Below are 26,576 nucleotides of genomic sequence, written 5' to 3' on the forward strand. Positions count from 1 at the left end.
GAGAAGAGAGATGTATCAAGAAAATGAAAAGTTAAGCCTCCTGTTAGCACTTTACATCCCAGATCAATCTGTATTAAGGACAACAACAGAATTACCTTGCAGGGTTACAAGTTGCTATGATGCACGACCTTTTACATCAGCTGACTTCACACACTCAAAATGCTCACATAAGGAGGCTTTAGTATATTTTGAGCCCATCAGCAGCATAACAGTTACTTTTAAGCTGATTTCTGTGCTGGCTAGCATAACAGGACAGTTAGATGAACAGTGCCAGCTCAGTCTATGTTGGCAATATTACATGTCATCTTGCTGCATGAGGGGGGAGAATACCAGGTTTGTGCTAGACTCTGCCTAGCACAAGTACCAAGGATGTAAGCAGTAATCTCTCCAGACCCGTGTTTCCTTAACATGACATTTTACTTTAAGTATTTCTCTAAATAGGGAAGCAAGCCTAAAGTAAACCTAACCTACCACAGTGGGTTAAATGTACAAGGGCCTAGTTCATTAGTAAACTGCTCCATTCCAAGCCCTCATCGCATCCTTGCCTTGCACTTTTCAAGATACACAGACAGGTATGGAGCAAAACCTCAAGTACAAGGATGATATTCTTAAAGTCAATCCCCCATATTTAAATGTTGCAAGAAGGGAGAAGAGACGATACAAAAGAACTTCAGCAGAAACACAACAGCAAAGTTATCATTATGTTGTGAAAACTAACAGCTTTCCTAGATGAGCATTCTGGATGAAAAGCACCTATGCAGTTTTTCATAACAGGCATATATTTGATTGTGACATTCTCATTTAAACACAGCCTTACTTTCAGAACAGTTTGAGCTTTAAGGCTAGTAATTCGAAGTGTTTCAAAACTAAACTTGGTCCTGCATAACATACAGCTGTTTGGATTCAGTGATTACTGCATGCTATACCACATAGTTAAAACTTCTTTGAACCGATGCTATCAACAGGCAGCCATTAAAAAAAAATCTTAAATATATTCAGTATTGTAGAATTATATACTAAAGATTTAAGATAGCCAAATTCTAAACTTAAAAACACTTAAATCTTGAACATTATCACAAGTTTAAAAAACAATACACTACTTAAATCTGTATTTAAAAAGATCTAAGTGTTACTTGCAGCATTAAATACTAGTTTTACATTGACACATAGGTAACTTTCCTCTAAGCCACAAGCATTACTCCACCACCTTTGATTTTTCTAAGTGACAAATCATTGTTTTTAAGCATACTGAAAAGCTTTTCTGAAACCAACTTGCAACTTAGTCAACCCTTCAGAGATCTAACAGAAACATTATGATCTCTCATCAAAATACACGTTTCAGAAAATTTAGCTATTGCATCAACAGATGTTCAAAAAGCCTTACCAACAATTAAAGCAATTATGTAGAAGCGTTACATCTGCATTACTTAATTTATACTCATACTATATAAGATTACTCCCTTTCAAAGGTATAAAATAATGTTTTGCTTAATACAAAATGTATAACTAATATTTTTAATTCAGATTATGCATTAGCTTCCCCTCCTGCCCCCCCGAAATTCACTTATTCACTCTACTTGGGCAAAAGTTTTATCGTCAGTTTGGTCTCCTTCAACTTTCAGAGAGATAAAGTCTAGAGAAAAGAGAATCCTCTGTGAAAAAAAAAAAGTGTACAACATTCCCCTGTATATTGCTTCATGTTTAGACATGTTATATACTATTTCTGTAATACAAAACAAGAAACAATTTTTCAGGCTAACTACGTATTCTGGGTGGGAAAGCTACAGAACAATTTCATTTGTATTTACATACTGTTGTCATCATCTCAGGGTTTCATTCTTCATTTCCATCAAGACTAAGTGTTAAAAAGAACATCTTAACTTAAAATTGATGGGAATCAACAAAACTTAATATTTTTCCACAAGTTAAACCCATTTTAGAACTATTTTAAGTACCATAATTTTTGAATGTTTGAAATCAACAGTTCAGTCACAATGCAAAGCAGTCAGAAAACAAAAGGTCTCAATACATAAACATCCTTTGTATATTATGAACATTTTTACTTATACCACAAAGCAAGTAGTTAAATTTGAACTACAATTTCTCCCTTTTTACCAACTATTAATTTGAAAAAAATAATTTGCTTTTTAATTTAAGATTTTACAGTTCATTTTTACAGGTTTTTAAAGCAGTAATATAAAGCAGTCAATATTTTAGTTTTGTGTAACTTAAATGTCCTGATCGTAATTTCCACCCATCCAGAAATAGAAACTTTATTCAACAGTTATTAAGACTTCATTGACAGGACAGGCAAAACACAGCCTGTCAGACACTTACTAGGTTTCAAAAAAAAAAAAAACAACCCACCACTCAATGTCACTCAGGCCCAGATTCTGTGAAGCAGACTCCCAAGCCAGTAACGCTGATGGAACCCCCCGTCTTCTACCTGCTTGTATAAGGGCCACGCTTCACCAATCTGAGAACTAGTACATTAAAAATAATCCTTCACCTTGCTCCCAAAATTATAACACATAAAAGACAACCAAATGTCTGATCACTTCCCATATCTGGTTTACAGCATAATCCTGCCAGTGCCCCGTGCAGGTCTGTCTTCACAGAACACCACATTGACATGACTTCAGCCCCTGCAGGACCATCAGAGCATGGTCACAGGGCACAAAATAAGCTCTGAAATTGTTCACTAAAACAACAGCTTTAAAGAATCTATTGAATCAATCACCTAATATACACCTTTAGGAATTGTTACAGCTACTGCTTGAATATTCATGTATTTTATAAGAATGAAAACAGCACAGGACCTTACCACATTTGTGTTGTGCCTGTGTTTGAAGGTTGAGGAGTTAACAACACTTTCACTGGGATGGTACCTAATGATTCTAAGCACAGCTGCCTTCTAGATTTTACAACCCCAAAAGATACAATGAAGCTTACATTTTAACACGTATTAGTGTTGAAGAGACTATAGGTTATTTCCAGCTAAAACCATTTAAAATGAAGCTCAACTGTTTACACCTGCTATTCTAAAGTTTTTGTAGCATATCAACAGATATCATAAAACTGCCTTTGTAAAGTGGCAGAAAAGATGACATTTGGGAAGAAAGTTAAATCCATTCAAGGATGCAATAAACTAACTAGTGCTAGGCTACCCATGTTCATTCATTTAAATAAGGGCAAGTCACCAAAGTTACTATAAAAACAAACAAGTAAAGGTGTATCCTCTCCCCACCCCTCTACCTACCACAAAGCCAAGAAACTTCAAGTAAAACATTTGCCAGCTGCTTTTTAAATGAGAAGTTATCACTGAGAAAAACCTTAACATTACATGCTCATTTTTCCAGCTTTAATGTTACATGTAAATGCAACATTTTAGCCAGCCCTGAGGTTCTAAGCACTTCTTCCTCTTCACTCCCAGTATTCTACCTCAGTTCTACTAGTAATGTTTTTATCATGTTAAGGTTTTAGAATTCTTATCAACAAACAAAATACAGCTGCAATCAGCACCACATTATCTAAACATCATACTCCAGAAATCTGGGATGCTTCACAGAAATAAAAGATAATATGAACAATTGAAATCTTTAAAACACATGCCATAGTATTTAACAAATGGCAACAGTTCTGATTCCCACATAAATTTGAAACTTGTCTCCGATCCACCCTGAAAAAGACCTTAACTACCCAAGATCTAACTCATCTAAATGCATGTTCAGTGCATGCAAAAATCCCTTCCTGCCTTGCTTTTGCTACAAGTCATACAAGCCCTTTCACCTATCACTAAACCTCAGCTGGGGATTAAGTCTGTCCAGACAGGCGTGCACACTAAGGCCAGCAATGGTGAAGTAAGGCAAACCGTGGGCTGTGCACAGTGTCCTAAAACAGTGCCAACAACCCACTGAATGTTAACTTTAAACTTCTGTCAGGACCTTTGGCTCATTCAGTCTTACCTCCAGATACCAAGACAAAAAACACAGCTTAAGGAATCTCAATGACTATCCTCTCTTCTCCATTTGGCTCTACTGATTACCTCAGTAATATTCAGTCTTATTTACTGTTGTTAGCCACCCAAGTCAGATACTTGAAGCAATAATGGTCATCACATCATCTGGTCAATCAACTGGAGTTAAACTCAAAATTCAAGCTCCAACTGTGATAGATTTCAGAGGAAGTGTTTTGAAGAGTCTCATTTGCTTGTTTCAAAACCTCCTCCAGCAAGGACTGACTGGCAATTTCAGATTAAAGTTTCTGGCTTCATGCTAACACCATCATTCCACACTGAATTTCAGAAATCTAAGCAGGAAATCTTAATGAAATCTGTGCATATCATTTACCAGGGACAGTATGTTTCAAATGGTTAAGACAATCCAGCTGTCCTTCCTGACCAAAAGTTTTAAGGTCTAGCAGAAAATTGCTGGATCATTTAGACCATTAATTAGTTTTCAACTGTCAGTATGAGATGTTCAAGATTCCCAAAAGAGATATGAACATGGGTATTGGAGCAATGACAGGCAATGGACCTATGGAAAAAGAGACTCACCTATGGCAAAAGAAAAACATTCATACACACTCAGCTAACCTTTGACTCAATCCTGAGTTCTCACTGGCTCTTGCATTTGCACGGAAGAATAGTGAAGGCACAAATGCACACCCATCCACAACATTCTTGCCAACAAGAGTCTCATAAGTTTCTCAAGTTCAAACAAAAGAAATTTCTACTGAAGTCTGCAGGCAGCACTTGAACCACAAATGAGGTTTATAGCTATTCTAGAGACAAAAAACTCCAGATGCAGCAATTTAAGTAATTCAGTAAGGATGGATCAAAAGATATCAGGGAGTATCAAACCAAGAACTAGGAATACCAAGAAGCATTTCACTAAGAGGTGCATTTGTCTCAGCGGTGAGATCTGCTCAGCCCAAAAATAATTAGGTTTCCAAGTTCTGTGCAGTACAACTCCATGATAATGGGTATAAGCTCAGTCTTTTTTGGCATGACATTAGAAGACTGAAAGCTGTTGCAAAACTACATATACTTGCCACCCAGTTCTTCTGTACTGCATCTAACAGTGTAACCCTCAGTACAGATTTTTATATTAATTTCTTCTTGAGTAATAAAGCTATCACTTTAAGGCAACTGTTCGTCTGAAGTAGGTCCTGTGCTTTAAAAGATCAGAAAAAATTTAATTCCTTCCATAACAGTTTATAAAAATCTGAGCACTCCGTGTTCAAAAACATATTTATCGACTCCCAAACAGTACAAGCCATTTTAAATATGCTGCTGTACATCACCTGGCATACAAGTTGACAGACACTAATTAAAAGTCAAAAAAACAATGACTTTGCATATGTCTAAAGCTAAGTTCAGTGAAAGAAAACATACAAAAAGTCTTACTTCAGAAGTGGGAATAAGCTTGACTGTCTACAATAAAGATAAAAAAAAAAAAAGGTATTCCAAAACTCTAATATGGAAGTTACCAATACCAACAATAGTTAAAACTTACAGTGATTATGGCACTTTTAAGTATTCAGATGTATGACTCAATGCACTTCTCCACTTCTGGTTAAAAAACAAACATAAAAAGGCTTTTTCAATGATTTTAGCAGACACAGAAGTTCAGCAAAGATGCTGGAAGTGCAATAATATCCATAGCTTAACAGGAAACAAATTCATGGTCCTGTTTCTCTATTTGGAGGGTCAGAAAGGCCCAGGTTACACAAAAAGACTAGATCATCAATTCACATAAACATAGCTGCTGCTTCACCGAGTCAGTAGCCCTTCCACGTAAAATCTAGCCTTAACTGAAACATATGAACAGCTTAAAGAGCTTCATTTCTCCCTGACTTCTTATGTTTCTGATAAGGCACGGGAACATTCCACATCTAACAGTTCACTAAAATGTAGCTTCATAATAGCAGAAATATCTTTGACCTAATCAGTTCTGAATAATTGAAAATTAAAGAGATATCCCTTATAGGGCTGCTATCTCTTCACACAACACATTAATGAAAATCGTAACAAGAAGTCATGTAAGTTTCCAGGAAAAAAAATCTGGTTTTTTTCAATATTAAAAAGGCTTTTGCAAATGCCATCTATCAGCAGAACAGCAGTTTACTCTTGTAACAGCTGTGTTTGTATATAAATAATTTTCTTGTTTTCATAGTTTTGTACCATACTGCAGAATCAACAGTGCTGTACACCTCTTGAGAACTCTGAACTAACGCTTTTCAAGTAAAGAATGACAACCTCTGGTTGTATGGGAGATCAGCTCTGACTAGGCCTGTCAATTATAACCACCACCCTAAAAAATGAAGTTTAAAGGATGTATTGAAAGGGAAGGAGGGGGGGGGTGCGTGTGTGTGTGTGTATTTTGTTGGTCATCTTGAAAACCTGGCAGTGACATAGGGCTGTTCTAGTCTCACTCAAAAATATTATCATTCAAAAGTATGAAAGCATCAACTGGAAATAATTATACAGGAAAGCATTATACAGAAAAGGAACTTCCTAAGCTCGCCTTTTTCTCTAAACTTGTCAGAGATAGGTATCACTTCATAACTCAAGAATTAACATTAAAAGCATTGCAACTTACTAGCGTTAAAATGTTCACTTTGTATTATTTAGTCAAGACTTAAAAGTCAATCATTCCAAAATCGCAAGTAATGAACAAATGCAGAATCTGAGAAAGCTTTGATTTTCCCAAATAAACCTCTGTATTAGTGAAGTTGCCAGTAACATTTATACTGAAAATAGCAATCTATTACTGCAAATATAACTATGCAATGTTATTTAAGAGTTTCTAGTTCAAGTACCATAAACACCTACATTAAGAAAAACGACCAAGTCCATTCCAAACTTGTCCAAGTTGAAGATCACTATTACTACAACTCACTGAAGTAGCCCAACTTTCAAATGCTGTTATTAAGCATTTGGAATTTATGTAGTCACAACAAAATAAACTAAGAATAAAAGCAGTCAGAATACGCACCCTCCCATTTTCTGGAGGCCAAAAGCCTAGCCAACTTCAAAGCTGGTTTCTGGTAGTTTTTCACTGCCTTAATGAACATGTGCAAAACTTAACTATAAAGACATCGCAGTCTCACTATACAAGCGTTAAAACTGCATGGCATAACCATTTCCTTTCTGCACTCACCCACTGTGTTTTTCCTGCCATAAACTCTTTCAGGTAGGTTTGCCTGGTATTATCTACCACACAACTAACTTAGCCACATTTTAGACTGAATAAAACAAGCACAACAGGCAAGCATAGTTATTCTTAACATAAAGTATACACATTTAAAACAACAGTGAATAACCTCAAATAATAACAGTGAAACAATAATAAATAATATCGAATTCTTTACATTTCTCCTTCATTGGCAAAAAAAAATCCCCAAGCAACAAAAAACAAACAGAAGCCTGCATATAAACATGCCTTATTCTTAAAAGCCACTTGAACACCTACTCATCCACTGGTTCCGTGAACTTATATAGGACAATAATATAATAACAATATGGGCTACGGAACTGACGAGCAGGAAGTTTTGTCGTCTCAACCCGGAGCCGTCAAAATGTCAACGAGGGGAAAGAAAACAAAAAAAAGAAACAAAAACAACAACAAAAAAATAACAGGGGGTGGGGTGAAGGAAACGGCGAAGAAATTGGGATGAATTTATGCCCCACTTCGTTCTTCACGGCCACCAGCAGGGTTACAGCGCGGCAGGTCCAAAGCACAAGGCCTGCTGTTTCAGTGAGAGCCCCCGGCTTCCCGGCAGCGGAATGGCGCGGGGGGGCGCGGGGCCGCCGCCCGCCACTGCCGTCAGGGGGCGCTGCCCGCACGGCCGGCAGCCAGCTCCCCTCAGCGGCTCGGCACCTCGGGGCCACCGAGGCCCCAGTGAATTTCGCAAGGACCGCGGGCTCCGCTCGGGTCTCCTGCTAGAACCAGGGCCTGCGTCCCTCCGGCCCCCGCAACGAGGCAAAACCCTTCGCGCGGCCTCTGGGGGAGAGGCACTACCCGGACTCCTGAGAGAAAAAGAGCTTCATCTTTGGCGGCCGGGGCCAGAAAGGGACAAACGCGCGGCACTGTGCCACTTCGTGCGGCCTCTCAACAGTGGGTCGAGGGGGGCCACGGCAGGCGTTCGCCTCGTGGCCGCCCGGTGCCTCGCACTTGCCGCTGCGAAATCGCGAAGGAGAAGACGACAACAACAACAACGTAAAAGCCACATCAGCATCTCTTAGGGACTCACGGCGATGGGGGGCGGGGAGGCGGCTACACGAGCAAGCAGCTCCTCGCGGTCTGGGCGGAGAGCAGCGGATCCACAGCCCCGCACACTGCGGCACCGGAAGAGCCCGGCACCGGCGGGGGGACAGCGAGAGGGGGGAAGGGCGAGAGCCAGCAGGAAGGGCCCGAGCGGACAGGGAGCACGGGGCGCTACGGGGACAGCGCTGAGTAAGGGCCGGCAAAACACAGGCCTTTCAGACACTCCGCGAGCTTTCCAACTTACAACGGCATCGTCTCTCCGGCCCCTCCTCCTCCTCCTCCGCCGCCGCCGCCGCCACCACCCACCGCGTCGTCCCCTTCTCCCTCCTCCTCTTCTCTTCGTCCTCCCCCACCACTGCCGCCTCCGGACCGGTCACTCGTCCCGCCAGGAAGCGGGAATCGTGACCATCGCACGGGCCGGGGTCAGGCCGCAGAGGGAGGAGAAAGCCACTCGCTAGGCCCGGCCGCCGCCGCTTCACTTTCCTCTTCCCCTCCGGCCTTCTAACATGGCGCCCAGACGCTACCACAGCAACGTTCTAGAGCGGGGGGGGCCTGACGCAGCGCCGCGGCCACCCCCGCACGCGGCGCACGCTGGCTGGCCCCCGCGTGCCCGGCGGGCGGGCGGCCGAGGGGCACCCTGGGGGCTGTAGTTCCGGCGCGGCCGCCAGCCCCGGTTTGAAAACAAAGCGCTAACGGCTGCGAGGCGGCGCGTGCGCGCAGCGCGGCGCGGGTTCGCGCCGGGCGAGGCCGGAGGCGACCGGGACGTCCCGGCCGGGGAGGGAGTGCGGGAGGGGCGGCCGCACCGCCGGGAAGGGTTGGGCGCAGCTGGCGGCGTGCCCGCGCCGCGGCGGGCTCCGGGCGAGGGGGGGACGCGGGCTTTCCTTACGGTGGGAACTGAGGCGGTGAGACCGCGGGGCCGTCACCCAACACGCCGCCCCAAGGGTCCTGAGGCGGGCCCCGCTGCGGCCGGCTGGCGGCCGGGGCCAACGGCTGGCTGCCTGCGGCGAGGCGCCGGGAAGCGGGGCGGCCGCGGCCGGCCCTGCCCCGGCCCCCCACCGGCGGCGCCCCGCGGGGGCACGGCGGGACTGTCGTCACCGGCTCACAGGGGCCGAGCGCGGCCCGACTGCGTCCCTGCCTGCGGCTCTGGGACATGGAGGCTGTGGGCTCGAAGCCATCTCTGTGCTTTGCCTCGCTCCCTGCGTCGGGCTTATCGTGGTTTCATTCCTCACACAGAGCAAGAAGAACCTTTTCTGTTACTGGTTTTTGGAAGCTCTGCCTCTAATCGGGCTGCCTAAGTTTCACAAAAAGCACTCTTTGCAGATCAGCTCAAAACTTTATTCTTAGAAAAGGTAAACGTATTACAGCAACTAAAAGAACAAAACCCACCCTGTTTTATCATTTTATAGGTCCTAGTTTCATCTTTAGTCTGAAATATAGGCCTCTCAAACTAAGAATTTATCTAAAATTAGCGATTATTTCATCTTTAACTGCCTTACGTGATAAACAGTAACTTGGACAGGCAGCATATAGGAAGCCTAGATCCCATAGAAATCTGTTTCTTAGAGCAGATGATGGTTCTGAACTCTGCTCCTGGCTATCATCACTGACTCAGCTGTGTGACTCTGTGAGAAAAGATGAAATAAGACTGTTTCTCTAAAACTATATTAATGTATCTGAATAAGAACATTGAGCTTAACACATCTAAAATTCTACTACTAAAAGTAATAGATGAAATAATTGTGAAATGCTTATATAAACATTCTTTCAGTTCTTTCTCTTCCCCCCCCCCCCCTTCTCACAAATGGCCCTTGCTTTCTGTTTTGACAAAATCCAGTATTCTTTTACACCAAATACGCTATCAGTTTCAGCTCGGTGAGCATAAATCTTGACAGTTCTGTGAGAGGTATATGAAGTCAATAAAAAAAAAAAAAGGAATGACAGCCACATGCTGGAAAGTATAGATTCTTCAAGAATCTGGGAAAAACGTATCAATATTGAATGAAGAGAATTAAATGAGAACTACACCCATTTGTTTGACAGCAAAGAAAAAAACAGGTTTTATGACATACCTATGCTGGAAAACTTTATTAGTTAGTCTTCAGTGCAGCACAAGAAGACTATGTTGCATGACTTTCTGCATCTTGGTAGCTGGGAGGGGAAATAAGAGAGCTTGCTGCTTCTACTTATTTCCATTTTCAGTTAACACACTTTTTTAAAAAAAAAAATTCTCAGGCTAGCTGCCTACATCTGCTACAGATCAGAACAAGAATATATTGCTTAAATAGAAAGTGTAACTGAAAAAAAATCCGGGAAGAAAATTTTGGAGAGAGAAGATTCCTATGGTTCACAGTTTCAACAGACATATGAAATACAGATGTGTAAATGTATTAATCTGTGCAGTAAATGTTACTTTTGTAGAAGGATAATTAAAACCCCAATACAATATAGTAATGAAGTATGAGAAACAAAATGGAGATTACATAATAATTCTAAACAAAAATAATTTCAGAACCTAAGTATTTGTTTAAAATAACATTAGGAATGAATGTTCTCCCCTTTCCATTTCACAATTTCTACGCTATTATGATTTAATGTTTATCCTATTCGATATCAGGACTGTTCTTGAAAGAGATATTCTGCCTATAAATAGAAAGTTTCAGAGTTAGTTATTTCAAGTCTCCGTTTTAAAATTTATACAAAATAACAAAATACAGTGGATAATTTTGCTTTAAACTAAATTGCAGAAACTAAGTGGATCTAAAATGTAATTTCTGACAGATATGTCAGAGAAACCTCTTCCACACAAATACATCCAAATACCATCCACATCATTCTCCCTCTTGGTAGCAGTCACCCCATCTCTGTGTTGTGGCAAGAGAAGGAAGTGAGCCATTTATGAAAGTATTTGTCACTCCATGGAAAATTGTAGACGATATGCTAGGGCCTGATTTCTGGACCCAGAAAAGTAGATAATACCGATCTTTAAAAATTAGGCACTTAGTAGGGAAGATATCATGCTCCTGCAGCTACAGGTAGTTGTCACACATCAGTAAGCAAAAAGGTTAAAACAATTAAACGTTCCTTAGTGCCTAAAGTGGGACCCAATACTGATGCTATTATTTTAAGCTTTTTCTTGGCTATGAAATATTTCTTTTCATTAAAACTGTGGTAGCTTGTTAATTTTCTTAGGATGTGCAGGAAGAACAGCGGTACAACAATAACTTCACAGCATCTGAATCCTTGTCTGAATGCAATGCTGTCCCTGCTTTCAGCCAAAAGTTGAAGTAGATAACTTTTTGAGGTCCTTTGCAACTGTAATTGCCCTATGAATATCTTACAGGATTTACTCAATTTATCTGTGTATTGTGAGGGGATTACCAAGAGCTTGCTTTCAGTCATTGTTACAAAAATGTGTTCTGCTGTGCCTAGAGGGGCATAAGCAGGGTGGAGAGTGATGTCCCCCCCTTTCTGCAGGCTTCTGTGTCACAGCAGAATGGTAGGGTCGGTAAGATGTGCAGGGTGCATGTACCAAAGAGAAACAGATTCTACTACTGATTTTTTGTCCTATTACTGTTTAGCAAAGCTGGATTATGCCCTTACTTGATACACAGTATCAATTGATCTTGAAGAGTACTCAGTAGGTTTTTAATTTTCACATTCATTAATGCTCACTAGAATTGCAGATCTAACCATTAATTAATTGTTACCATGACAGTGACAAAAAAGAATTTAAATCCTTATGTTAACAGAGATTCCTTGGGTGTACTCAAATATATTTAAGAAAAAAAATATTGTAATCACCTTACCAGAAAATCAACTGGATCATCTGGCCTGATCCTACAGCATTCAGTTATCCCTTGCATAAGTGTTGGCATGACATTCTTCATTAAATAGTTTCGTAGTGGCATGGACTGAGCCTCCAATAACTCTTGTTCTTGTCTTTTCACTTCCTCCATATGTTTATTCTATAAATAATGAACAAAATCACAAAGAATAAGGTTTATAATGTCTACCAAATAGCACATGACTAAATAATAATGGTACTCTGAATTAAAAAAAAAATAGTGTTAGAAGCTGTGGACAGAACTTTAAAACTCACAACTCTGCAGGAAAAACTATGTACTATTTATTACATTTCAAGCACACGACACACTGAGGACAAAGAATTGAACACAATGACAACTGAAATAATCTCCTTAGTAAAAAAAAAAGATTTCTGTTTAACTCCTAAAAGGGGGCTTATTCTGAAGTGTTCCGGGGCTCCTGCTTCCACAAGATACTTGGTGAAATGCTTGGAATACACTGTATTACTTAAAAAATTAGTACTATTGCGAATGCAGACAGTTTCTTGAGAGTTCTTCGAACTGGGGAGTGAGGAGAATATTTTTACTCAGAAGACAAACCCAAGTTTCTAAATAACTAAATTGTGTTGCGGGTTTTTTTGTTTATTTGTTTTGGATTTGGTTTCTTTGCTGTGTTTTGTTTTTATTTCATGTATGCTAGTTTTTGAGGGGGATGAGAGTTAAACAGACTAAAACCACCGTAAATAAAATCTCTATACACCATCTAAATTTATTCCTGGATTCAGGTTAAATCAATTACAATGATTACACTCAAAAAGTAGGAGGGGTGGGGAAATAAAACTGCTGCACGTTTTTCTTTCTTCCAGTTAATAGCACTTAATAGCATGCATATTTTCAGTAGTTTTAGCCAGACCTTACTCAAAACCATTTTTATTGTCCTCTCTTCTCTCATTTTATTCATCAGTAGCATGAGTCATATATAGATACAGAAAGCCAGTGATAGTCTGAGACTGCTTTTCTAAACTCAACACAAAAACAATGTTCAGGTAAAAACAACATACCAAAATCTGGAAAATATACTTACCTTATTCACTTAATTCAGGAGTGCTAATAAATCCTGCAAGTAAGTGGTCTTTGGTCACTACTCAGAGACAGCAGCTAATCTACAGTCTCAAGGGCAAATGAATAGTTGCTTAGATTTCCTACATGTCTGCTTATTTAAAAGGATAAACTTAAGTACACATTTTATTTAAACACCTTCTTTAGCTTTAAATAATGCAATTTGCTCTTGGAAGTTAGATGGTCTTGGATTGAATATAGCTAAAAATGTGTTAACTACCCTTACTGATATTTTAGACAAGCTTACAGTGAGTACAAAATGCTATTTAATGTTGAATGAGGCTGTAAATAAGCATAGAGATAACAAAACATATTTACGATCCAACATCAGAGCAACGCAAATGCTTCATTAAAAGTCAGTAATTTCTGTGTATTATTTCCCCAAAGATGTTTATGGGCCTTCAAATGTAAGAAAGGAATTTCACTGTGAAACGATTAGTTTGGGTTTAAATAGCTCTAAAGACAATGGAACTGCCTTCTGGTGAAATAACCTGACTTTGGGTGTGAACAAGAACATTATTACAGTATGCATTTCACCTTCTTTCCTTAAAATGTTCTTAGGTGTGGCAAAGTAAATAGGGAAAAAGCAACTTGTGCAAATCCTGTGATGTCGAGTAGCCTAAATACCAAGTACTTTTTCGAGTATTAGCACTCAAAAAGCATCCTTCAGACTGCATCAAATAGTTCTCTGCAGTGAGGACTCAGCTCTCAAAGGTGTTTCTCTTGCAGGCTCAGAAACCTTTCTGCGATGCATACTGGAATATAGACCAGTGTTGAGTTAAAAATCTTGTTTGAAAGGCATGATAATTAAGACTTGGTGAGCTGCTTAGAAGTAAAGTGAGCGAAATGCAAAAGTCCTAGAAAAATGGTTATGGAAAATCACCATTGATCATAGTACATATTTAGGAATGGTAAAATAAAAGAGCTATGGTGCAGCAAGAACAAGAAGAGTATCATGAAAGTATTTGAAAGACATAGTGATACCAACATAAAAAAAAAAAAGAAAAGTTATGTCTGTAATCAAATAGAGACTATTCTTTAGGTTCAGCCTCAAAAAGCACTGTGAAGATACTCTAAATAAGATCTAAATAGGATATAAGGAACTAGAGAATTTATGCCGCACTTTCCAAGTGTATTTACATAGCAGATTGCTGGAAGACATATAAAACACATAAATAATGGATTCCCCAAAATATGTATTAACCTACCCACTCTTCCCAATTTGCCATCCTTTCAGCCCTCTCCTCAGCTTGTTTACGCTTTCGTTCAGCTTTTTCTTGAGCTTCTCTGACAAGGCATTCTTCAGCTGCTTTGCGGTTCCAATTTCTCCTTTCTGCATCTGTTAAACCATAATTCCGAGGTTCCCCAATTTCTTTGATGATCTCTTTTATGATAAATCTGTTCTCAGGATCTTCAAATTTTGCTACATCTTTTAAACAATACAAGAGAGACTTTGCATGACTTTATCAGTTATCAATGGACATTAGTAAATAACCTGCAAGACCTAAAAAATATATAGTGTTCATGTTGTTTACATTTCAAGTATAAAATGTTGTTTTCAGTTGCTTATAGATGCTAACTTTTGCTACACGAAATTAAGCTTTATATATCTGATTTTCTTTACTAGTTTCAGCTAAAATAGTCTGTCTTTTTAAGATGATGTAAGGGAGGAAAATTATTAAAATAATTTTTACAATGATTCTATTTATCCATTTCAGCTTGCCTGGATTTCAAAACTTTAAATTAGGTTATTCAGCTATCAGAGATGTTCCTGCCACCAATGTAATCAACTTGTCAACTTATCCAGGTGCATAAACCCATCAGCTTTTGACCCCGTCTCCCCTGCAGGTTACACAATAAGTTGCTAGGATTTGGCAACAAACTGCAGTTTTCACTTGCACACATTTACCAATCCCCAGGACCTATCTAGTTGAACTCTTACTGTGTATATCTACAGACCATAAAGACTGAGCACGAACTTCTCTTTCATTCCTTCTCCATTTTAATTGCTGGAGGCTAGTTGGGTTATTTAAACTTGCAAAAAGGCAGGAAAACGAAAAACACAGAACATGGGGACTGTCCTCAGGGCTTTTCTGGGCTTATATGCATCAGTGTGGGAGGCATCTGGCAGAAAGGGTATAGAACTATACACAGAAAAGAGTAAAAGTGAGTATTCAGGTATTCAGAAAATACAGGGGTAAAGGGCTTGTTCAGTGTAAGGGACTGGAAATTAAAGGTTACAGAAATGGATAAGGAGACCAAGCAGAGGAAGGGGAAAACGCAGAACAACTAGAACAGAGAATCTGGATGAGACTCCAATAGTCTGACTCCACAGTCTGCTTTATGGAGTTATTTTGAAAGCCATTGGCAAAGCATGCTTCCCATGTCTTTCTAATCACTAATTCAGACAGAAGACAGCTGTCCAATACTAACACCATTACTTCAAGAGTTTAAATGTTTGTGACTTGGTCTTGAAGTCCAAACTCTGCTAATAAGTTGAGGAGAACCTACCATAATTCTACATGATAAAGTTTCTTTTACAGCTTCTCCTTCAAAAAGAAAAATCAGGTATTCCATATTAAAGGAATAATACATTTTCTACTTCAAGGAGTCCTTTGTTTCTGCAATTTTAGCTGCACCTGTATATACAAAATACAGGGCAAACCCACTTCTCTAGTCATTTAAAGTACTGCTAAGAACTCTAACAACACTGAATTTGAGGTCTCAAAGACTTATTTTTTTCTGATGGCCAAGGGATATTACAGTGCAAATATTAAGGAAATCATAATTATCTACATTTATCCTCAAAAATAAATAACTTTTAAATATAAAATTAGGTTATCACTGTTGCTAATTGAAAGGAAAGATCACAGAAAAGGAGTTCATAAATTAAGGTCCTTTGAAGGAATTGCTGTTATCACTTTAACATGCCTTTTTGTGGATGATCTAATATGCCTGTGTCACCACTCCAATTTGCAGATGAGAAAACAAGAAACAATATAATCTGACTTGCAGACTTCATGCAGTGAGTCATTGTAGCAAATAGGGTTTCCAGAATCTTGAAGCCCACTCCTTTGTATGATCGTACTTCAGACTCAGAAAAAATAATTATCATAAAAGCAATCCATAAGGCCATATGTTACAATTTTCTAAATTAAGGTGGAAGATAGGATAATTTCAGTCAATATTTAAACAAATCAAGCACCATTTTTTAACCATTCCCCACTAAATTCCTTCAGAATGTGACTGAGAAAGCAGTTGGCACTCTGCTTAAATCTGACATTATTTAATTCTATGGATCTGATAAACCAATGGAACATCAACTAGAATGAAGGCGTATTGGCAAGAGCTGAAGGTTGCTCACAGAAGTTATCTTTTTATCTGTCCTTGCCATTTTACAACTGAAAGAGGTATGGTTGCATACTTTGCAGGGTACAATCAGCGATGTGAATATCGGTAAAGAGGCTGTTCCTGAGATAAACAGGAATAAAAGACAAAGCTCCTCTGAAAATGAAAATCAACACTATAAACGGAATGTTAAATCATCTGGATGTCACTGAAGGTCATAGTTGTGATACCTCAATAATTAAATTACTAGGCCAGTGAATTTCCTTATTTGGAATGGACTAGAGTTTAAGAGTAATCTTTGGGAATAATTCCTAGCAATATTCTATCAAGCAGTAACACTTCATAGTCCCCAGCAAAATAAAACTTGTTCTTGCACGGTGCTACTACTTGTGTATCCAGAAGTGTGCAAGGTAAGGAAAATAACCAATTGATGGCATCAGATCTTAATACTTAATGTTTCTTACATTTACATCCTGTAGCAGAATTACCTCAATTCTAAAATGATTATACTAAAACACTGTTTTTTCCACTGCTACACTTACTAACAAACTTGTGTGGTATTATTCTCAAGATAATCTCCATGACTGATATTAAATAAAAAACCCAACAACTTAGGAAATCAGTTACAACTGAGACTGTTTTAACAATTAACTTCTCATAACTCATCTCAAATGGACATTCCAAATATCAGCAGTTTGATTTTAGCTGCAGGGTTTTCCCTTTGATCTGCCTTTTCTCCCCCTCCCTAAGAAGATACACCCTCCCTCGTTTTTCTTAAGAATGCTGTCAACTTGATCTCACTGTTTTGAATAATCAGATTACTATAACCTTCTCAAGATTTTCCAGTGATCGCAGTTTTCCTAGATAGTAGGCAGACAAATTTTCTCACATACAGGTATACGGCAAAACAGATTCAGTCCTAGCCTTCCACCTTTAAGATCTAATAATTTTCTTTCATGCTTCATCATTTACAGATGACCTATATATATTATGGTATCTGAGGATAAGTCTGAAGAAAAAATATAAGCAAATCTAATATTGAAAGTCCATGAAAATATACTATTACACCAATCTGGAAGGATGCCAGTGCAGAGGTCTGTAACCTGAATCAGAAAATTGGTTTCGAACATTTAGCCTATACAATGAACAATTAACCCCCCTGTTTTTTAAAAACAGCTAACTGTATGACAACAATTCAGAATCCTTATGACTATACAGATATTTTGCAGGGATACAATTAAATGTTTGTTGTATATGTGTCCTTCAACATTAATTAAAATATTTATATATGTACACTTACTATATGATATGCGCAAATGTTACATTTGTAATAACAACAATTTTTAATTCATCATTTTATATACTAATGTATTATTTCATACCAATAAACTGAGGATATATTTCAAGCTCATCACAATAGTTGAGAACTGTCTGATCATCTGTGTTTAACTCTCTGAAGAGATTCAGAGACTGCAGGAACCGGTCCTGGGTATAATGAGTGCCAGCAACAATTCTCGCTGGCAGATTTATTATTCTGTTTATAAGGAATTCATCAGATGCAGTCAATGAAATAATAAATTCTGTGAAGAAGAACACATTATCAGCACTGATCTATTGTTTTTCCTCTTACCTATTTTGCATTAATAATAACTTTTAAACCACAACGTGAACATAAATAGATGTGAATTGTTATATATCTTCACAGCGAATTTAATTAGCAAATGCCTATATTCAACTTCTCCAGATGGAGCAGTCCAATAATATTGAGACATATCTGTAAAGAAGCTACATATTCAAATTTGCCAAATTCTTCATAGCACTATCAACAAGACTATTCCTGCAGTAAGCAGCACAAAAACCTAACAGCAGCAATGCAGCATAGTCCAAATTTTCTGACAAAGCTATCGTACAACCATCACATGTAATAAGTATAGGAGGAAAAAAAAAATCTATGAATGCAGCCAAAGCAGCAAGTAACGCTGGAAAAATTTAACAACTCACTTGTTTGTCAAATCATCAAAAGTTATCACTCTGTATTGTGATTTTTAATCTCACAAAGGTGTATCTGCTGAATTATTTTTTTTTTAAATAATCAAATAGTACATTAAAAATACTATGTCACCACATGCCACAAAAATTAGTGCCAATGTTATTTTAGTGCTATCGGTACACAGTAACACCAGAAATCTTTCAAAGATCCATAAAAAACCCATCTCCTTTCTTTGCATCAAAATCTACATGTGTATTTTCATTAAGTTGAATCTTGCAGTATTTTATTAATTCAGCAATCAATTTGTATTTATTATATATGATTTATACAATTTATCACAATATATGCTGATATTTCTACTAATAACATTACTCAGTACTACTGAAACCCATTAATTTAACAAAGCCAGGAAGCAAATTTCCAGACAGAGAAATCTGTAGAATCAAGCACAGACACCACCACTCCCCACCCAACAAACCTCAAATAACCCAAAACAAACACAAGAAAGCCTTCCCAAATTAACATAAATCCTTCCTGAACCATTCTGTTTTCTAAAACAAGTTTTCTCCAAGGTTGAGAAGGTATTTTAAAAGAGGATCCCATGCCTGAAGTCCTTGTTATGGGGGAAAAAGTGGTACTTCTCCAGCCCATCATAATAATTCATTCACATTTTCCTCTTTTGACATGGTGGGTAAAAGTGGTTTTGTTTATGAATAACAGAAATTATTTACTTCAGAAATCATCATAAGTGGTTACAAACTTGTAGAAGCCTGCTTTTTAAATCAAACATCTGTCCCCTTCACGTAAGTGCAAGGACTGAGGAATTTTTCAGAAAGTTCTGAATTTTCTTCACTTCCACTGAAGCCAGCAAATTATAATTTACTGAAACACCAATCGTTTGAGATAGTCACCTTTATAACTATCTAACCATACACATCTTGTAATGCAAAATATGCCAAATGTATTGTTTGAATGTAATCAAAACTTCCAAGAAATAAAAATAGTGAAAACACCAGGTTGAGGCCATTTCTGCATGGAGGGAAACCACTCTATTTTAATTCCCAACTAACTGATGTATTAAAGTGAGTTTGGTAAGATCTTTCAGTGATCATACTAGGATAAACTATGGGGTTTTAATATGCCCAAGTTCAAGAGGTCATTTTATTCCATTAATAGCTGCTGTAATCACAACAAAGGCAGCCACTACTATGTTATTAGCCAGCAATTGATGGCATTTTCACAAAATAAAAAAAAAAGAGACAGAATAAATACCCACAAACCAAACCAAAACCTTCCTTTTGATTACTGCTCACTTTAAAATAAGAAGGCAGCAGCATTATGTGAATTAGATATTTATTTTATGTTAAATTAAATATGAACAGATGGAATGATATTTTCAACTTCTCGTTGGTGGCAGCAGTACTTGAAAACTCCCCAGTTTATATAAAGAGAAATCTATCAAACTTACCAGGTGTGATTAATTTATCACATTTATTATTTTGCCTTTTACTTCTTCCTCTTCATCTTCACTTTCCACTACAAAAAAATATTATTGGCATTTTCATTTGAAGCAACAATATAATTATATTTGCCAAAAATGTGCCCAGTACAAACACAGGTTTATCTATTCCAATTATACTAGTTGTTGGAAATTAATCTAACCTGGACACAATTTAGAGAATTCAGTAAGTAATTCATGCTGCCAGCCATCACAGAATCCTGCCTTGGGACACTAATAGTTGTTAGCCTATACAGCAGAAGTATGTGCATGCACACACAATTTTAAGATGTGTCCAATTCTAAAACTGCTGTCCTGACCCTGGCCTCTCCTCCTGCCAAGTACATCATTCTACCAAAAACAGAGGCAAGGCTTGGAACACTGAGTAGAAATTTTTTACAGTATTACGGTTAAAATGGTTTCTGCTGCTAAGTGACTGCTGTTCTGAATAGTCAGTAAAACTGCCTGAAGAGCATCAACTGAGCATGATTAATTTACAGCTCAGTTTATTAAACTGAAGAAGACTGTTTTCCTTCAAAACTCATGATGTAATTTACATTTGGAGATGGTCTTAATGCATTGACAGTCCTTGCTCACAATTTGAAATGTATGTCACAGAGTTCCTCTGGAGTCGTAGCTATGTAGCTGATCTAATAACCCACTCCACCTGGCTCATAAACATGTTGGTGCACTGGGTGGATCCCCTTATTAAGCAGCCCCTAAATATTATGAAGAAATTCTTAGAGGCTTTCTTGGGTTAGAGTGACTGACACAGAACAAGCATCCTCCATATTTGTGCATTTACTCAGTACTTTGCCAGGAAAGGTAGTCTGAAAACTGGACTTGTGCTTAAATTAAATAAGGTGCATTATATCCTTCTTACATTTAAGCATCATGTGAAAACATCTTTGTTTCACTCCTGCACTGCAGTCATTACAGCGCTGAGCACTTCAACTAATACGGTGCTGATAATAGTAATGATCATGACAGTATTAGCAGCGATAATAAAACAAAAGCAGCAATAAAAACAGAGGCAGCGGTACTTACACTATAAAGATCTTCTGCCTGGTCATATGTCTCTGGGAACCCATCAAAACATATCCCTGGTTCTACAAGGCATAGATTTGAGTTTATCCTCACAAATTTAACAACATACTGATCATCTAGATGGCCTAAGACACAAAGAAGGTTAATAGGTACCTAGTTTATGGAAAATAGACACTTGAATTATTTTACTAACATCTTCATTCGATTATCAGTGAAACTTCTTTTAGACTCTAAAAAATTTATGTATTTTGAGTTACTATTGTGTACAATTACATGTTGTCAGTGATCTATGGAATCTAAATGTGTAGCTATAAAATAAGATGACATTTGCGCTTACAAGGATATAAATTAGAACTTCAAAGATAGTAAACATGAAATTAGTGGGGTTTTTTTTTTAAATGCATCAGGTGTTAATAGAAGCAGCAAGAAATATTATAGAAAAAAACATGAGACAAGCAATCATTTTCTATTTACAGCTAACAGTAAGACTAAAGATAGTCTGGCAGAACAACATGAGATAGGTTTACTAGTTTTATTTTAAGATTAATAGATTGAGATATGAAGTAGGGTTATTATATTGTCCAACATTGTTGAGCAAACATGTGAGAATAAAAAGTTGGTTTGACCTGATTTTTTAATCCTTTTGCCAGGACAAACCATTGACTCCAGTTTCCTACTTTAGTTTGCTTTGGCTTTTTAAAAAGTCTTGAATATTTATAAACTGTTGTAATCATAAAGGTATGTTACTAATTTAAAAGGCTTTATTATTTAAAACAACAAATCAAGGCATGCAGAAGAGATGCTGCTATAGATCTCATTACGGAAGCTTCTGGCTGCGTTACAAGTCCATTGCTTTGTAGATACACAAGATCCAAATTAGGTAAATATTTAGTGACAGAATGCAGTTTAAAAGGGGTTCATACCGCATGGAAAATTTTAAGCACTAAGTCAAAACCGACATGACTTTAATCATATATAGATGATAATTAGTACTTTTCAGTTAACAGCAATTTATTGGACCTTTTTCAATCTCCAAACTTTAAAATTCTTTACAGGCTTCAGTAAATACTATTCACTTTTTAGCGATGGCCAAAATGAGGTATAAAGTACTTTAAAAAAACCCACAATCTCATATGACAATGCACTAATTCTTTTTCTTACTAGAATACTTTTCTACTTTGCAAATTTGATAAAGATATGCTTTCACCCACTTTTTACTTTAATATTAGATAAATTATGCTCCCTGTTTCTGAGAAGAAAACATGTTGTTTTTAAAAAAATCTGGCCAAGATTCTTGTGCTTCTGAGTATATCGTTGCTATTTAAATATCAACTTAATTCACTAAAAGAATTATAGAAAATGTATGAGAAGTAGGAAGATGGAACTTCTACAACTAAAAAAGTATCACAATTATTTAAAAAACAGATCACACTTAATATACAAGGTATATAATGTATATTGTAAACATGTATTCGATTTTTAAAGAAGGTATATACAAATGGACAGGGCATGATTCTTGCTTTTAATAGGAAGTAAAAGGTCTAAAGCACAGATTTATTCTTGATTTTCCATTTGCATAGGGTCACACTAGTTACCTAAATCCCATCATAGTACTTTGTATTTCCTACCTGCATTCTGCTCCATGCTTTTCTTATTCCAGCTAATAACTTGGTGCTGCTTCTACATTTTCTACCCTGGTCCTCTTTGTGTGTCTTCTCCCTCTTCTCCCACTGTCAGAGTCCTGTTCTTTAGGAGCCACACTTTCTCTAGACCACAACAACCAAAATATAAATAGGCTCAGAAATTCCATAGCCAAATTCCTTTATACACAGATGTAATAAAAAAAAATAATTCAACAACTCATTTTACATATGCTCCTGGACAGTGAGATACTAAGCAACCACCTTTAATCTCTAAAATCAGTTCAGTGCATCCCCCAGAGGTGATCAGTAAGTCAAAAGATATTTCCATTCTAAAATAATGGAATTCAGACTAATTTTTAAATTGTGCCAAACATTATAAACCCACAGAAATTAAAATAATAGCAATATTAGAAAACAGCAACACACCAGATTTGCTATTGTTTCAGAAATCACATCATTTATCTTAATGTGATGTAGCTTGTAGTATTTGCAGAGCTGTTCAGCAATGGTAGATTTGCCAACGCCAGGAGGACCATGAATACAAACTTTGAGAGGCTAGGGGAATAAAAAAAAGATAAAAATGTAACATCATTCAAATAATACAGATGGTTTTATGTAAAAGGAACGATCTTTTTACCGTAACTAACAGGAAATAACAAAAATCATTAAAACTTAAAATATATTTTTGTTTTATTCATTTAATTCTCACTGAATATTTCCTATATCATCCACAAGCTTTGAGTAACACAGTTACTTAATTTAAATGTACAACTTTACCACTGGAGAAAAAGCACGCTTCTATTTAATAGACCTGCAAACCAACTTATAGCGGCACTATTAGTGTTTGAATGATCAAAAGAGATGAAACACAATCCTATAGATAGGACACAGTGAATTTTGGAATGAGGTGGTAGATATTCTACTATACACATGCCAAAGCTCTATTTCCCAACTAAGGTAGAGTTGCTATCATCACAATGGTTATTTTGACCTAAAAAATTTCAGCTCCATTACAATTGCAAGATATTAGCCGTTTCTCATTTCAGCCTACTTAGCCTGTGGGTGAGTAAATGTAATTAATATTCCAGTATATGCTTATTAAATATGTTATACAACAAACTCAAAATCATACATCATTAAATGCCTATCTTAATTCAGTAAATCTGATGATGCAAACTACAAATTTAATAGTGACAGGGACAGAGTTCTAGCCAGCCTTCACTCTCCTTGCCACATGGTATGTCTATATTTTGTACCGAATTTTTTGAACTAGATGCATATGTACTCAGACACAGGAGTTTAACCCAAACACAGATATGATAATCCTTTCAGAGGTACACAGGGACTTTTAACAAACAATCTTGAATGATAGTAGTTGTATTTTGTTTTATACCTCCTGAACTCTTGTTCAAAGTCTGAACAAGATTTAAACATGCTGAACAGCTTTATCATGCCAACAAATACTTCAATGTGTGCAACCATTTTTCTGCACCTTTCACTAACCTTGCTCATACATTTGAATACAGAAGTTCTAAATATTAAACTAACATAGGAAACAGCAAAGTTACTCGCTTCATTACAAAACAGAGCAGGGTAAAATGAAATCTACGTTGCAACTGAACATCCTGGCTCACTAAATATAACGAAGGACACAAAATACTTGCCTAACTAGCGACTATTATAAAAAAGCTTAAACAAAAGATACACTTACTGTGTTCTTGCAGCAAAATATACCAGGAATGCTGTATCTGGTATACAGAAATTACTTTCAGAACAGCAGCTTCTCCTTCAGGAAGCTTATTTGCATTTACAGGGTTTCAGGTTTATGCATAAAAGAAATACAATTTAATGATTTTTGTTTAATTAATATCCCCTCTTTTTTAACTTCTTCATTTGATTTTCAGGTTTCGTGTTCATTTTATTTTGCATCTATATCAGTCTTTCATGGATTTTTACTCAAAGAAATTAAAGCTTATGTTTATATAACCATTTCTATTGGGAAAAGCAAAAGAAAGGTGCACTTAAAATAGCGTAGACCAAACCATTACCAGTAATCCTCGACTTTGCTTGTATTCCTTGATGATTTGTTCAATGTTCTCCACCAGTCCTGCCTGAGCGACCCACTAATGTTGAAAGTTCTCTTTAGAAACATAGATTCCATTCGCAGGTTCACAAACAAACATATCCAAATGCATTTGCTGAAGGGCAAAGGCTTAAGTTATGGCATGTGAATATGTTAGCTTAAACTTAGGCTAGAATGGAGGGATGAGAATAGAAAGAATTAAGGCATAGGGAAAGGAAGGTTTGTGCAAAAAAGCAAAACAGACCTTTTAAGCTTTTTAAAACTATGAGCCTGTTTCAATGTGTATTTGTATCTGAGTATTCTCATGATCTATTAGAACATGAAATGTTAAACAATTATTCTGTACAATGCAAAGGTTTCATATAATGTTTGGGGAATAACCTCTTTCTCATACATTTTATCAAGTACCATCTTACAACCTTACCTGGTTATAATTTGTTTATTTTCCTATAAACAGTTTCTCCCAGATAAATAGTTGGATACAACATAATTGATGTATCCTATGACATCAGCCTAGCAGCACCTCATTATTAAATTTTTTTGTTATTTTTATCGTTTTGTGTAGGTTCTGTAGAGTGCTCCAGTATGCTAAGTGCAACAGTGACATCAGTGCTTTTCTAAATCAGGCTGTAACTCCTTAAAATAGTCTGTTCTATGATGGTTAAATTTCAGTTTGTTATTTTCTAAACTTAAACTCATGGTACATATTTTTAGACATGTTTTTAGAGCTATAGTTTTCTGATTAAATGAAAAAAAATAATCATCTATTTTAATGATATTATACTTTTCAGTTTACATTCTTTTCTTAAGTAATAAAAGGAAGAAAAGTACTGACCGTTAATTCTTTGCTCAGGAATGCATTTTCTTTGGAATCTTCTCAATTTTTCCTGGTCCAATATTTTTACTGATACACTATCAAGAAAAAAATGCACTTACCAAATAAGATACTTAGAAAAAATTGAACAGGATTTCTCTGGATAAAATATATGCTTTACATTTTATGTTACACTTCACCTGAAAAATCAGTATTCTGATTTGAAATGGACAGATCAAAGCACAATATATTAACTTTAATGTTAGTATTCAATGGCTTTGTTTTGCTATATACCACTTCCCCTCTAGCACTTGAAATTAAAAAAAAACCAAACAAAACACACACACAAAAAAACCCCAAGAAACAGACAACCCAAAACCAAAGAAAAGTATTCCAAAGCTCTTAAATGTACATACAGCTTCCTACTGCTCAAGACCTATTTGGAGACCTATTTTATTCGCCAGCACTTTCTCTTCAGGTTCTTGATGTATTTGATTCTGTTAATAATCAGGAAGGGGTTTTAGATCAACACCACCAATAACTCTCCATATAACATTTTCATTTCATTGTTAGACAGAAATTGTTATTTACTCCTATAGCACTGTGAAATAATTAAAACCTCTGCTAGATTCCATAAAATCATAAACATTTGATATAGAGCATCAGATCAAATCTACATATATTCCAGCATTCTGTCTCCAACAATGTCAATTGGTGGACACCTAAATGAAAGTAAGAATGGGAAAAGCATATGATACTCCTTCAAAATATTTTTCTAATCTTCAACTACTTTCAAGTCAAAGATTTCCTAAACTAGAAATAGCTGCTATATATTTAAGTAACTTTCAAGGTATTTCTCTCCCATGTACCTCTCCAGTCTTCCCCTGGGCTGGTACAGCTCCCTGTAGTGCCCTCTCCAGCAGTCCCCCACTGGCAACTTCCCATCTCCCCAAGAACTGTT

The 26,576-nt window shown here is 37.2% G+C and overlaps 2 protein-coding genes across 2 annotated transcripts in view; both read right to left on the reverse strand.

Annotated features, from left to right (window-relative positions):
* Nucleotides 1–8,853, reverse strand: part of PAPOLA (poly(A) polymerase alpha) — a 44,616-nt gene extending 35,763 nt beyond the window's left edge. The window contains 1 exon segment of the mRNA XM_037393365.1: nt 8,515–8,853. Within this exon segment, the coding sequence (XP_037249262.1) occupies nt 8,515–8,522 (8 nt within the window). The 5' untranslated portion in view covers nt 8,523–8,853.
* A 536-nt stretch (nt 8,854–9,389) lies between these two features.
* AK7 (adenylate kinase 7) overlaps nt 9,390–26,576 on the reverse strand; it is a 28,144-nt gene continuing 10,957 nt past the window's right edge. Inside the window, 18 exon segments of the mRNA XM_037393256.1 lie at nt 9,390–10,897; nt 10,899–10,910; nt 12,077–12,235; nt 14,401–14,621; nt 17,923–18,120; nt 19,999–20,025; nt 20,028–20,054; nt 21,072–21,133; nt 21,135–21,168; nt 21,171–21,200; nt 22,704–22,804; nt 22,806–22,841; nt 23,143–23,273; nt 24,767–24,843; nt 24,846–24,897; nt 24,899–24,916; nt 25,637–25,668; nt 25,671–25,713. Coding sequence (XP_037249153.1) covers nt 10,871–10,897; nt 10,899–10,910; nt 12,077–12,235; nt 14,401–14,621; nt 17,923–18,120; nt 19,999–20,025; nt 20,028–20,054; nt 21,072–21,133; nt 21,135–21,168; nt 21,171–21,200; nt 22,704–22,804; nt 22,806–22,841; nt 23,143–23,273; nt 24,767–24,843; nt 24,846–24,897; nt 24,899–24,916; nt 25,637–25,668; nt 25,671–25,713 — 1,287 coding nt within the window. The 3' untranslated portion in view covers nt 9,390–10,870.

This window comes from Falco rusticolus, chromosome 7 (assembly GCF_015220075.1).
Source record: "Falco rusticolus isolate bFalRus1 chromosome 7, bFalRus1.pri, whole genome shotgun sequence".
Lineage (NCBI taxonomy): Eukaryota > Metazoa > Chordata > Aves > Falconiformes > Falconidae > Falco > Falco rusticolus.